The following is a 14,188-nucleotide window of genomic DNA, read 5'->3' as shown; positions in this document are numbered from 1 at the left end:
TTCAATAGTTTGGGTTTACAAAGCCAGCACAATAACAGCTGTTACAGAAAAGGAGTTTACTAAAGCATACTCATCTACAGAACAATGCTGAGCTATATGCCTCCGCCCTTCTTTCACAATGATATTTTCTTTCGAGAAGACTCACATCACTAAACTCAAAGCTTTAGCTATTCACATTATTGTGAACAGATGCTCCAAATGGGTGTACAAGACAAAAACACACACAAAAACCAAACAAATACACTGTCACAGGAAAAAAAATGACTTAATGTAACAAGAAAAGTCATCAATGAATGAAGTGAGGATGTAATTAGTGTATGCCTGACAGAAGTTTTGCTGAATTTAGCCCATTAATTCCAGTCTAGGAAATCTTTTGGGACAGCTTCCGTTGTCATCTCACTGGATGTTATTCCAAAAGCTCTAGTACATGTCTCTCAGCCAGACCGCTGTGCATGTCACCGCCTCCTTTTTAATTACATGCTATTATTAAAGGGCATTTATCCCCTGCCCCCCGGGGGCTTTTCCTGGCATCCTCATAATAAAAGAAGGCTGTTTTCTGCTATTATTGAGACCTACAATACAAGCCATTTTGGCACTAATATACTGCATTCTCATGACAAGAGTTCTCATACACAAAAACTCTGCTGACTGACATGAAGAGCTCAGCTTTAGCAAGCCACTTCATTACCCCGTAGCTTCTCCAAAGTCATTCACTCATCCATCCACTTCCCCTGCTGGCTGTGGGTCCATGTTACCTGTTACGTTATGGGTGACACTCCATGGGTGAAATATATAAGCAAGTGCGAGGGCACACTGAATCATTTATTGAAAATAAATGAAATGATCTGTTGAATTAAAAAAAACAACAACATTTGCACATAGCCCATGCTTGATGGCGACATGACAATAATTCTGGAATCAAAATGAGTTTAATATTTCTGTATAACAGATGTGGTAAATCTTTATGACATGTTGATGCCAGTTTTATATGACTGCTGTACTGCATTACATACAGCTGATTTGATTTAATGTATTGAACAGAATATAATTTATTTAACTTGTCCTCTGCAACACACAAAATTAACTATTCAAGCATGATAAAAAAGCTTCTTGGGTCTCTGATAAGAATTCATTGCTTGCACGTCTAATATGAATCTGTCCCAGTTTGCTCATGTTGTAGTTATTACAGAAAAGCTTCTGAATGCTCAATTAACATACTTCTTATGGCTTCCACATGCAGATTTTGGAAACTCATGAGCAGAACTAACTTGCAGTTACAATTCATGACACAATGTACTGATGCATTCATGGTATTCCTGACTCAATAGATGACTTTACAAGTTTTAGAATGACTTACTTGGATGAGAAAACACCAGACATTGATTTGAGAGTGTGCTTTTAATTTAGTATCCTGCAATGAACTTCAGCTCACTCTACATTCTTTTTGTGGTTGCCCTGACAACATTTCTCAAGAAGAGGCTATTTGGTGTTCTTTAAAGGAATCACACTTCTGGTCTGAGGGCTCAACATAAAAGGGGGATATGAGAGGCAGATAGCTTAACACAATTAATATCACTTGAATCTGGATTTTGACTCTAAAGATGGAAATACCACCACATGCCTCCCTTTTCTGATATCACTTAGGGACTTTTCATATAGTTTTATTAGATGCCATCACATAATATCCTACCAAAGTATGGGACACCCTGATTGCTGGAAAGTGTTTTACTATGGATGTGACTACACATGGTTTGAGGCGAACAACAACAGAAAATTGCAGTGGTCAGCACTGTTGACCACTCTTGACCTCAGCCCGACACTATATCTTTGGGATGAATCAAATCACTTAATTAGGGCATAGCCAATATTAATATTATCTATCTTTAGTACTAATTTTTGCTTTATTGTTTTACTATTTGTGAACCCGTTTGTGGACCTGTGCTAGATGTGTGATGTGTTTTTTGCTTTGTGTTCAATGCCAACACAGAGGGTCCTGCCAAGGCCTTTTTTAAGGAGGAAAGTAGATGGACCTTTCATTATTACTTCCATTTCTATCTATGTCAAATGCTATTTTAAATTGTCAATGTGCTTCCCTTTATACTATTCTGATCCCCCGAAAGGGGGGGGGGGGGGGGGGGGGGGGGCTCTAAATAAAGAAATAAATTGCTGTCTCTCACACCATAGAAGTGGTTTTCTCTGTCACTCTGTTTTCACAGTGTGCTTTGCTCTCAAGCTTAGCTTCCTTCTGCATCTCTTTTTTACAGACACATTTTTTTCTTCCCTACACACACTGTAATATGCTCATCCTCGCAGCACATGATTTAGACAGTGATTTCCACACAGAATGAACCCACTGGAATTTCATACCTGAGAAAAGTTAAGGTTTAGTTCCTGGGTCCCTAGGTCCTTTGGCTTCGGGTTTACCCATGGAGATCACTAGACAGCGTCATAACTACCTATTGGAGATGGGGAAGCACTTCCTGTCGAGGATGAGGTTGCAAGAATATCAAGGGTTGACCGCTTTTTGAAATAACAGTGGAACTCTCCAGATCCCTTTGCCATGTGCCATACTGCAAATTGATGGTCACATATGCCACATCATTAAATGTACAAGGGTAACTGTAATTAGAGTCACACTCAAGGTGCATGTGTTAATACACTTCAAGTAACTGCCTTGCCTCAGAACAGGAAGGATAGTATGAGGGCAGAAGAATTTGCACAGGGATACATGCTGGTGGAATTCAATTTCCTTTGCACAGACATTGTGCAGTACAGGGAAGCTGAAATGAAGGGCTAACATATGTAAATATGTATAATATATGTAAATATATGTAAATGATATGTCCAAATATATATATATATATATATATATATATATATATATATATATATATATATATAGCAACATACATACACAATTCATTGAGGGTGGACTATCGTTCCAAACTGTATCATTTTGACTATAATATTCTTTACACTGATGGTTAAAAGTTTTACATTGTTGATCAGCATATTTCATACTAAATGTGTATTAGATAGGTCAACATGTGATTAGATGGATACACAAGTGAAAAAATGTTACATGGGGTGGAACATTCCAATTTCCCAAAGTTCCTTACAGACAAAAATGTGAGAGACTACTGTTGTCAGTTCTAACATCAAAGCAACCGCAGAAATAAAGCCTCAGAACATGCTTCACTGAACATAAATCACTCAATAAGCTGACCTGAAAAGGGAGAGTAAAGCCCCCTTGATCAAGCATAGATCTAATTGCTTGTTTCAAAATATGCTGCCTCTCCCATACAATTAAAGCAGGATCCTTACTCTTACAACTTTCTTTCTGTCAGAATCGAAACAGTCCATATCAGTTTCTTCCATATCAGTTCACCAGAGATTATCAAAGAAAAGAGAATCCACCGGCGGTTCATGGTATATCAATAAAGTTACAAGCATTCCCATCCTACTGTAAGGACTTTACTGAATCAATTTACCCAAATACACTTTCAGCAGACACTAAAGAATAAATTACTTTGCCCTGAAGTGAATTATGCACAAGATCTGCACAGCTGCAACTTGTAAGCACATTTTGATGGTTGCATATCACAAGTAAATCTCAGAGTTTAGTGTTTTGCACACCTTACTATGGGGAAAAAAATAATGTGTTCCAACAATACAAAGCAGACTCGCACACCCTCAGTTCCTGGTGCAACAAACAAATCTTATGTCTTTTATGTCTGTATACAGCAGGATGACCACAGAAAGCATAAATAGTATGTTTGTAAGTGTGGTGGGAAAACAAAAAGTTTAATCTTTGCATTATATAAGCATACAGTTTTCCTTGAATTATTCATGAAGGTCACAATGACCATGTCACGATTATTAAAAAAAGATTATTTGGATTATAATTATTTCTGAAAGATTTATGTAAAAAAACTATTTATACACTTTTATGAATAGATCACTTACCACTTTCTTCATCAATGGTGAATATTCCAAGGCCTGAGCCATCCCGTATGGAGTACCTTATTTCCCCATCTCTGCCTTTGTCTTCATCTTTTGCGATCACCTTCATAACTGAAGTACCAATAAGGGCATCCTCTTTCACAGACCCTTTCTCCGCAAAAGAGTGGAACCGCGGGCGATACAAATTCTCATTCACATCCACAATCTCTAGCTCAATATAACAGGTCGAGGACAAAGAGACCGGCTTTCCTTTGTCTTTGGCCCTTGCTGTTAAATTGTACACCTGCTTCTTCTCATAATCCAGACTCCGAGTAATCCGTACAGCCCCGCTCAGTTTGTCCACGTCAAAGTTTCCGTCTCTGTTGTCTACCAGGCTGTAACGCACATGACCGGAGTGACCGACATCGGGATCGTGGGCCTCCAACCACACCACCACCGTGCCGACAGGGAGGTCTTCCCGCACTTTCACGTGGTAGTTTGGAGGAATAAATCTAGGGGCATTGTCATTGACATCCTCCAGTATCACTTTAAGTGACACAGTTGATATAAGTGGAGGCTCATCAGTGGCCCGGTCGTGTGCTGCAATCTTCACAACAAAAATGGGGTGGACCTCATGATCCAGTGGTGCTTTCACCTTCACAACGCCTGTCTCCTCATTGATCTCAAACTGATCTGTGTCAGCCACGAGTGAGTATCGGATCATCCCATTGACACCCGAATCTTTATCTGTAGCTTCGACCTGAATGATTTCAGTGCCCACATCTGTGTCTTCACTAACTACCACAGAGTAACTGTCCTGCAGAAACTCTGGAATGTTATCATTCACGTCCAGAATACTAACATCTAGGATACGTGACGCAGACCTCTGAGGTATTCCCAGATCGTACACTGTGATGTTCAGAGTATAATGACTGGTTGTTTCTTTGTCAAGTGGAGCATACACCTTAAGCCAACCAGTGTCCATTTCAATGACAAATCGACTCTCAGTATCTCCTCCAGAAATCACAAAAACCAATTTTCCATTAAAGCCACTATCAGGATCTGTGGCACCAATAAGAACAATCCTGGCGCCGACAGGAAGGTCTTCTTTAACATTGATTACACTGAGAAAAGGGTCCGTAAACTGTGGTGCATGCCGGTTAATCGAATGACTGTCTATAAAGTGATCTTCAAGTTCCACGTGGCTGTGGGTATCGGAGGCCTGAAGCAGATTTTTTGCCAGCATTGCGGCCACACCCGTTTCAACGCATTTCAATTGGACTGTTGTCTGAGCAGCACTGACAGTGATGTTCATCATCATTGGTGGAGATCTGTTTTCTCCATCACTGGCAGTGATTTGTAAGGAATGCAAATACTCTTGTGCCCCCTCACCATCACTTAGTGATCCCTTGACTGACAGCACACCAGAATTTGGGTTCAAATCAAAGAGGTCGTGATCGTTACCAGACTTTATTTCATATCGTACCAGCTGTAACTCATCAGCATCGATTGCAGACATGGTAGTTATCTGTTCACCAACTCTAAAGTCTCTTGGTACAGTCACATCACAGTCTATGTTTTCAAACAATGGCTTGTTGTCATTCAAGTTATTCAGTGTGACTGTAACTGAAGTCTCCGCTTCCCGACGGAACGGAGAACCCCAGTCTGAAGCTCTTATTCTTAGATGGTAAATCCTTGGCATGAGCTCGTAATCCAAATCTTCACTGATGCTAATAACACCAGTGAAAGAGTCAATGATAAATGGCTGTGGCTGATTCCCACTGGCAATGCTGTAGGTAACAAAACCGTTCTCTCCATCATCCAAATCACGAGCACTAATTGTCAATACTGCAGTCCCTACTGGTACATGCTCATCAACGCTGACTTTGTAAGATGCCTGGAGAAACTCAGGAGCATTGTTATTCATGTCAATAACATCAATGACAACTTTTGTTGCCGCATTTCTGTCACTGGTAACAACTTCTAACTCAAATCTGGAAGCTTCCTCTGCTCTGATTGGTCCAGTTGTTGTAATTAACCCTGTATCTGGATTAATTGTGAACGGGCTTTTGTCAGTCTTGTGTTTTAAAATGTACTCTATCTGAGGATACTTTGGTAGAGCTTTTACCATTATGACAGGTGTATGAAGAGGAGCAAATTCACTAAGGTTGGCCCGGTAAATGCTGTGTTCAAATTTAGGAGGTCCTATTTTAAACTGTGGAGAGATCACATGAACCACCTTCACTGATGAAAACTGGGGTGGATTCCCTTTATCCTTAGCCTGCAAAGAGAGATTGTATCCAAAGGGCTGACTGTCCCAGTCCACTCCATTAACTGCTTTTATTTTGTATTCTTTGCTTCCAGGACTGGTTCTCACTGCCTTAAACTGCAGCAGTGGGTCCCCTGCTACAATGCTTAATGATGCTATTTCACCATTTAGCCCTTGGTCGCTGTCTTCCACCATCACAATGGCAAAAGTGGGATCCCTGTCAGTCTCAGATGGAGCTAAAGTGACAGCTGTGATGACAGGTGCATGTTCATTAGCCTGCTCCACTCTGACCGTCAGCTTGGCCATGCTGCTAATGCCACTGCTCCCATAGAGTTTCATGCCACGGTCCACTGCCAGGATCTCCATCTCATAGAGCCTGTTCTCGGAGTAATCCAGTTTACCCGCAAGAGTTATTATGCCACTGGTGGGATGAATGGCAAACATGTCAGTCCAGTCTCGAAAGCTGTAATAGTACTCTCCGTTTGTGCCAATGTCAGCATCCGTAGCAGTGACCTTGGTGATGCTGGTTCTTATGGCTGTGTTTTCAGGCAGAGAAACACTATAAGAGGTTGGCGAGAAGAGAGGTCTTAGATCATTCGTATCAAGAATGTGCACTTTAACTGCTGCACGGGCTTCAGCACCTGAGTTTTTTTCAAGTGCTTTTACTGTTAGTAAATAGTGATCTTGCACTTCCCTATTGAGAACAGCCGCACTCCCTCCTTTGGTCCTCATTCGCAAGAAGCAGAAATCTCCCAAAACATACTCCTCTGCTTTGAATAAGTTCTCAGGATCTCCAGACACTATTTTGTACCGTATGTCTAGGGCTGGGTCTGTGATATATATACCCATTTTAACCTTGCTTTCTAAATAGGTTTTTGCTGCAGAGTTCTCATATATAGTGGTGTTATAAACTAAATGTGTAAAGTGTAATGTCTGTGCCTCCTCTGTGCTCCCCGCACAGCTGCAAAGGAGTTGCAGAACCATGGAAAGAAGCATTATCAGGCATCTCTCCATGATGGCACAGTATACTCCTCACCAAACCTGGAGGAAGAAAAAAGAAAATGTTAATCCTTGGCATTCTGAAAGGCAAGAGTTTTATGACATAGCGTAATTTAGACTGCCAATTTCAGCAGCTTCTTCATTAGAAATAGGCAGTAATTGCACACGCAGATGGTAAAACTGACATTTAAAAACTCATTAGGTTCCAAAGTGGAAAGGTGGAAAAAATGAGCCACTGGATGAAGGGGGGCACTTTAAAAAACCCAGTGAAATAAAATAATAACAACAACAATAATAAAACTTTCATGAGGCATGTTTTGTACATGACAGATGTATCATGTATCATGTAAATGTCAACATGATTTAAAGGCAATAAGAAATTATCTTAACGTGTTTATAACATAATACAGACCATTCATGTAATGTTTTACTTATTTTCAATTATTATATTATTGTATCTTTGAAAACCGCATTGAACTGACTTGACAAAATTTCAAAAATCGATGTGTCAAAAAGATATTTTATTACTTTCATTTTACCAGGTACACATATCGATGTATCTGGAACGAAATGCTGGCAATGGAATAACTTCCATGACGATTAACACTGAATCGTAACACCTGCACTATGACAGCATACGGTACATGCATCATAGCATGTATGGTTTCAAAAGACCAGAAAAAGAACAGATTTTGCTGCAGGTGATCACAGTAGGGAACACTCGTACGTATCTTTCACTACAAACACGCGGCTCTTGCATGTATCCAACTGCGGGGCACTGGGCTTATTTCATACGTGTCCATTTAGCGAAATATAAAATTACATACAGACTACATAGTATAGTGCCAATACAGCCTGAACACAATCTATGTTACCTACCCAATAAGCCAGAAAAAAAGCTTACGTCTTCCACTAATGCAGGATGTATAGGCAGCACTGACTGTTCGATTATTTCTTAAATAAAGTTAACTCCGGTCTGCTATTTCAGTTACTATACTTCACTTTGAATTACTGTTGCTGCATGTACGCCTTCAGGCAGGAAACTACAAACATTTCACCTTTCAGGTTTTGAACGGTTGTATCGTTCTATGATACCGCAAAAAAGAACGGTATGGAATAACATCTCCGCTATCAGTCTCTGCTGTGAACTCGTCAGGATTTTAGATTCGGAGATAAAATGTGAAAATTCAAGGTTATGAGGGAAACGAACAGCGGAAAAACGATCATATACATAAAGGAGATTCGCACGGAACTTAAACAATTAACATGGATTTAAGGTCCCGTGCGTATTTTTGTTTTGCCAAGATTTCTGAAATGAACGAAACGCTTATTTGAATGCAATCTGGTGCGTTTTGTGTAGTTTTAACCCCCTCCCCCATCACTTCTATTGAATTCAGTTAAACAATACTGTCAGGAGTAAGCCAGATGCAAATATACATTGTTCAGTGCACCAACAATGCTTCGGCAATACTGCAGAAAAGCACATCTGATGTAATTCAGAACGACTGAGATTTTGCCAACACCACACGCGAGTGCTTCCAAAACTTTCAGCTGCGCGACTGCATTTCACATAAAGAGCACAAAACACTACTTCACCAGTGTGATCTGAGTGACTCGCTCAAGTCAAGACAACTTTTCACGGACTGCCAAATTCCGATGGTAGTGAGAAAAATATTAGCAGGTAAAAAGAACAACGACACACCTTTTACGTTAATGTCCTTGATTTGTTGGTTTTTCACGCCGTTCACAGGACCCCATGGTTACCACGTTCATTACCTTCATAGCCCCGTCTTCTATCTTTTCTTCTACCGTCTGCATTCATTAAATTTGCTTCGTATCTTTCCGCGTTGTGAGCGCCCGGATCTACTTACTGGTGCCATGATTGCTACGATCATATATCTTATCCCTGTTCTGGTCCACATACACACACAGTTGGTGGTTTGATTTGTTCAATTACTTGTTAACGCTATTATGGAGCAGTTGGAAATTAAGTGGTAAGTGGTATGAAATCTCATACAGTGTATTCTTGTGTCATTGTGGAAGCACGCTGTTTGCATGTTTATGCGTTGGCATAATGTTAATGGCATAACGTGTATGGGCACTTATATTTAGAATACTACAATTTTTTTCTTTGAATGAATAAAACTTTTCATATCGTAAAGGTTAGACAACGGAGACCGCCTGTCAAAGGTGCAGCGTATGGAGAACTTTAATGATTTTATCTAGTGCTCCCTAAGTGATTTACGTCTTTATTAACAATAACTTCATCAGATGTTCACGCATTGCAGGATTACAAGAGTAGATTTCTTTCCTCAAACAGTAAATTGATTCGCATAAATGGCAAAATTCGTTTCCCTTTTTAAACGAAATCCTTGCTGATACCCCAGATAACTTCTACGGAACAATTCAAATGTAAACAGGTATCACAATCACATTACACCTTGTAGTTCATGGGAGCACAGATGGCGCTCTCTCACTAGAATTTCAATGTGATCCTTCATTCCAGAACTATGCTGCTAATTTAGACATTGGCCGCTAACTTGTATTTAGTTAAAAACAGTCATTGACGTGCGCGAATGCAGACACATATGCGCGTGTGTGATCACAGCAGTCAACTCAGGTCATTGCATAATTAAAAAAAAAACAGTTAATAATAATGTTATGATACCACAATATTATCCAGTATGACTTATTATTATTATTATTATTATTGTTGTTGTTGTTATTATTATCAGCCTATTATTATTAAACTGGTAGTTATTAGTGTCGTCATATGACAGCCGTTGCAAGTATAACTACATTTGACGCAATGCATTTCACCTCATACTTACCACAGCAGCTGTGTGTACGTTGCTGTTCAGAAGTTACAGCAATTCGGATAAATATCCCATTGAATGCTGGCAAATTCTGTGTAAAGCCATATCGCGCAGAAATGAATTCAAAACTAAAAAGAGACCCGGGTCCGGGAATTCCACATTAGTCACATTTTCTTGCGCCTTGGAAATCCACGTATAACACATTTAATATCACCAGCTGGATGCATTTGAATCCGCTTGCTGTGCTGTGTGCCTCGCCAACTCTTGAGTACAACAGCAACACTGTTCCTACCCGGGATGTCGGAGCCTCGGAAACTGTGATGTCATCAATCTCGATTTCGAGTTTGTCAGCTCTCCGTTTCCTTGACACCCTTAACACAGACGCCTTGAAGTCATCCCTCGTTCTGTGTATCTCACCGAGTGAAAAAATCAAAGTCTGGTAAATATCAAGCATTTAACGACACAGCAATGACAACACTCCACTTTACTACTGCTGTTCATAAGAGCATAGGGCTTATGGTGCTTTGTCGAGTAAGTCATATCAAATAAATTGTATATAGTATGCACACATATCTAGTTCAGTCTATCAAAGTAATGTTTCTAATTATTATAAACCTGTCATAAATATACCATTGAACATGGAAATGTCCGAATGGTATGTATTGCCATTGTAGTTTCTACATGTGCTGGTCAGTACTGACCATCATTTCTCATTCAAACTACACATTTATGTATATTTCCTGATACAGAAGACGAATAGTACTGTATATATTTCCAACTGTATTCCAGACTTGCACTGCCCCAGTAAGAATATAAACCCTTTACTTCTACAGTATCAGAAACCGGCTCCCCTCTGATCTACCCATAAACGTTTAATTGGATTCCGGTCAGGTGACCTCCAGGCTGGTCCAGCACTTTGATCCCTGTAGTGTTTAGACATTCCCATTGTTGGGTTAGCTGCAAGCTTCAGTTCACTGTGCCGCTAAATTAGGAAGCAACGTCTGACGAGCCTGTGACAATTAATTCAGTCTTTTGACACGCTTTGTTAAGATGCATGAAAGAAGTTTATTTCACCTTCTTGCAGATCATCTGAACCTTTAAATAATAACCTTTTTTTTGATAAGCTTTACTTTTGGAAAATCAGATCTCTAGGTCATCTGTGTGTAAGCTGTCAAATGTTTGCTGGATTCTATCCATAATCATATTGTGCAAAATCTGTATAATTTTAACCCTCAAAAAAGCTCTACAGTGATCTTGAATATACTCTTTTATTAGTTTGCCTTTTTCAGCAAGTTACTTTTGGGTCATACTTCTACCAGTTTTCCTACAGAGGCTCAGAAAATATGCAGGGATTAAATTAAAGAATTGAAGCTGGGAGGTGAAATTGTTTATTTATTGACTTCAGCACACAAGGGTCATTTTTTCCTTGCTCACTGATGGCAGTTTCAGAAGGTCCCTTCAGAAAAAGACAGAGAATATGCAAAGTATGAGTATTGCCTATCAGCACTAAAGAGGAGCTGTAAGTCAAACAGTTTACTCATTTGCTGAAGGAGGAAGATATCTGGCATGTGCTGTGATGTACTTTCAAAAATCAATTAGAAATCATTGGGATTGTCAAAGTCTTGGTTGGAATTTTCAAAGCATTCAGTAATGCACACTCAATATCGTACCACTCCATTACCTAAAATGAGCAAAGAGCATAACCAAAAGCCGAATATGTTGTTTCAAAGTCTCTTGCCCCCCCCCAAATCCTTTGAGGAGACAGTGGTTATGAAATTAATATAAGATGCCATTAAAGGAACGCTTGCTCAGGTTTCTATTGAATCACAGGGGTCATAGAGCTATTTTTGTCCTCAAGTTTTGCACACCTTCCAACTTGTCAACCAATATTGTTGGATGACAAGAGAAAGCTCACAATGCCTGCAGCATCAGATCCCCTGTGATTTCTCTGGCAGGCAACTGAATATGTTTAGATTGTTTGGGAATCAAAAATCACAGATCCTTTTTTTATGTAGCAAGAAAATAAAATGACTGAAGCATATATTCAGATGCAGTCAAAAAAAACCACGGCCTATAATGTTGTATTGTTCTCATGCTTGTGGTAGGACCATGTTCCTTTTTGAAACTACCCCTTCAGCATGGCGCAATTCTTTAAGAAATCTCTGTTCCTGAAGTTTTAAATCTACATACCGCAATGAAATTCAGTAAATACTGTCTCTGGGACATGATTTACATGCAGGATTTTTATATTTAAAAATGATTATGAAAATGCATCTTGCGTGGTTCTCTTTATGTACTCATATTTGGTCATTTGTATGTTTAACAATTGGGGTTCCCTCCAGGAGCTTTGGTTGCTTTCCTGCTTCGATTCATCATGCTTCTGATGTATCGATTTTGTCCTTGATGTCCTTGTGATGGTTGTGAATTAATCTTGTACTCACAGCTTCTTGTTATGTGCCCAGGGTTGTGGAACCATGCTTCAGCAATCAACTGCTTTTTCAAATATCAATGCCTGCTCACCATTTGTCTTAAATTAATAAAGTAAAAAACAGTTTCTTTGCATCATATTACAGTGCACATAATGTATATCAATGATCAATAAGAGCAACATTTCCTGATAAAGTAGGGATCATATGAAATGGAATGGAAAAGCTTTGTTACACTACATCAGATCTCATTTGGAGGTTGGAGTGATCACATCATAGGAGGCGCAAGGCATAGGTCATATCCATGTTAAATGAAGATGGTACAGTCTGAACAGGTGGGGTTTTATTTGGTATTGGAAGATGGTGAGTGATTCTGCTGTTCTGAAGCATGCAGTAGCTCTTTCCTCTACTCATGGGCAAATGAGGACGAAATATGAGCCCAGGATGTGTGACCACGAAGGGTAGGGGTCGTCAGATGAATGCAGGTTCCTGAGCAGGGAGTTTGTGCAAGCTTGTAAAGCCTGAGGATAGACTGGAGGAAGGAGCCCTGCTCTGACTGCCCAGTAGGCTAGCATCGGGGTCTTGAATTTGACGCAAGCAGCGATTGGAAGCTGGTTCTTACCTGTAGAATGTGAATTGAGGCTTAAAAACATCACAGGAAGAAGAACCTGTAAAACGGAAAAAGTTAAAACAGGCAACAGAGATAAATGAGAAGAACGACACTGGAGGGAGAAAAGGAATGGTAAAAATGATTTTGGCAAAACACTGCAGGTGGCATCATCTTCACCAGTTTCATGTGATTTCTGTTCATCAACTGAACTAAAACAAATGTCAGAAGCCAACTAAATAGCATTTTCAGTACTGTTAATAATTGGTTTTAAAACAAAAACACCATAAAGAAGCAATGGCATGAATAGATGAGCATGAACGGAAGAGCGATGATGGTTAACAGCAGAACTAGCCTATTTTGACAACATCAAAAATCACGCTATAACTTCCAACTTTGCTTGTGTGTGAACAGAGATGTCTTAATGGAAGTTGTAACCGTTATTTATAGCAAGACATCACATATACAATTTGCACTTGAGGAAGGTGTGAAAGTAGAGAGGTCTTAGCATTTTACATGATATACTCTAATGACATTTAGTAATTGATTAACTTTCTTCTTTTTTTCTCTTAAACAGTAAGACTGCAACAACTATTGATTTGTGAGGCTAACACACTGCCCTCAGCCACCTTGTTCAAATTTGCTCTTGGCACCTTCTTGTACCGTCAGAGAATCTCACAATTACAAGAATAAAATAAAAGACGTGGATTTTTTTATGTTGACCCAAATCCCATGGAAATTGTGTTGGGATTATGCAGACAAGGAAAACACTATTAAATATTTTCAACAGGGATTTGCATTTTTTTTTTTATTGGTAAAGCCATGTAATAGAGTTGTGTGTTTGCATAAAGCCAGTGTGTTGCTTGGATACACACATACATTGAGGAAGATTCTATTTCAAATAGTAATCTGTCAGTCTGTGTATTCTCAATCCATTCTTTTCAGAAATTCCATTTTGTTGCTATATCAGGAAAAGTACAGACACTGGCATCCGAATCACCTGCCTACAGTGTGTTTTTTATGTCTTGTACATTCCATTTTAAACAACAAATGCCTAATCCAAGCTTGCTTTTATGTTTCAGATGCATATTTAACAATAGAAATCCTGAATTACAGTTTGTGTGCTGGA

General features: G+C 39.4%; 1 protein-coding gene across 3 annotated transcripts in view; it reads right to left on the bottom strand.

Moving 5' to 3' along the window:
• LOC118793131 (protocadherin Fat 1-like) overlaps positions 1 to 10,066 on the bottom strand; it is a 54,839-nt gene extending 44,773 nt beyond the window's left edge. For all 3 annotated transcript variants that reach the window (XM_036551149.1, XM_036551150.1, XM_036551151.1), the window contains exons 1-2: positions 10,042 to 10,066; positions 3,967 to 7,252 (exon numbers count right to left, since the gene is read on the bottom strand). In XM_036551149.1, the coding sequence (XP_036407042.1) occupies positions 3,967 to 7,225 (3,259 nt within the window). In that variant the 5' untranslated portion in view covers positions 7,226 to 7,252; positions 10,042 to 10,066. The remainder of the gene's footprint in view (positions 1 to 3,966; positions 7,253 to 10,041) is intronic.
• Positions 10,067 to 14,188: the final 4,122 nt, after the last annotated feature.

The sequence above is a fragment of the Megalops cyprinoides genome, chromosome 18 (genome assembly GCF_013368585.1).
Source record: "Megalops cyprinoides isolate fMegCyp1 chromosome 18, fMegCyp1.pri, whole genome shotgun sequence".
Lineage (NCBI taxonomy): Eukaryota > Metazoa > Chordata > Actinopteri > Elopiformes > Megalopidae > Megalops > Megalops cyprinoides.
The sequence above is the reverse complement of the archived record's forward strand: the minus strand, read 5'-3'. Positions and strand labels throughout refer to the sequence as shown.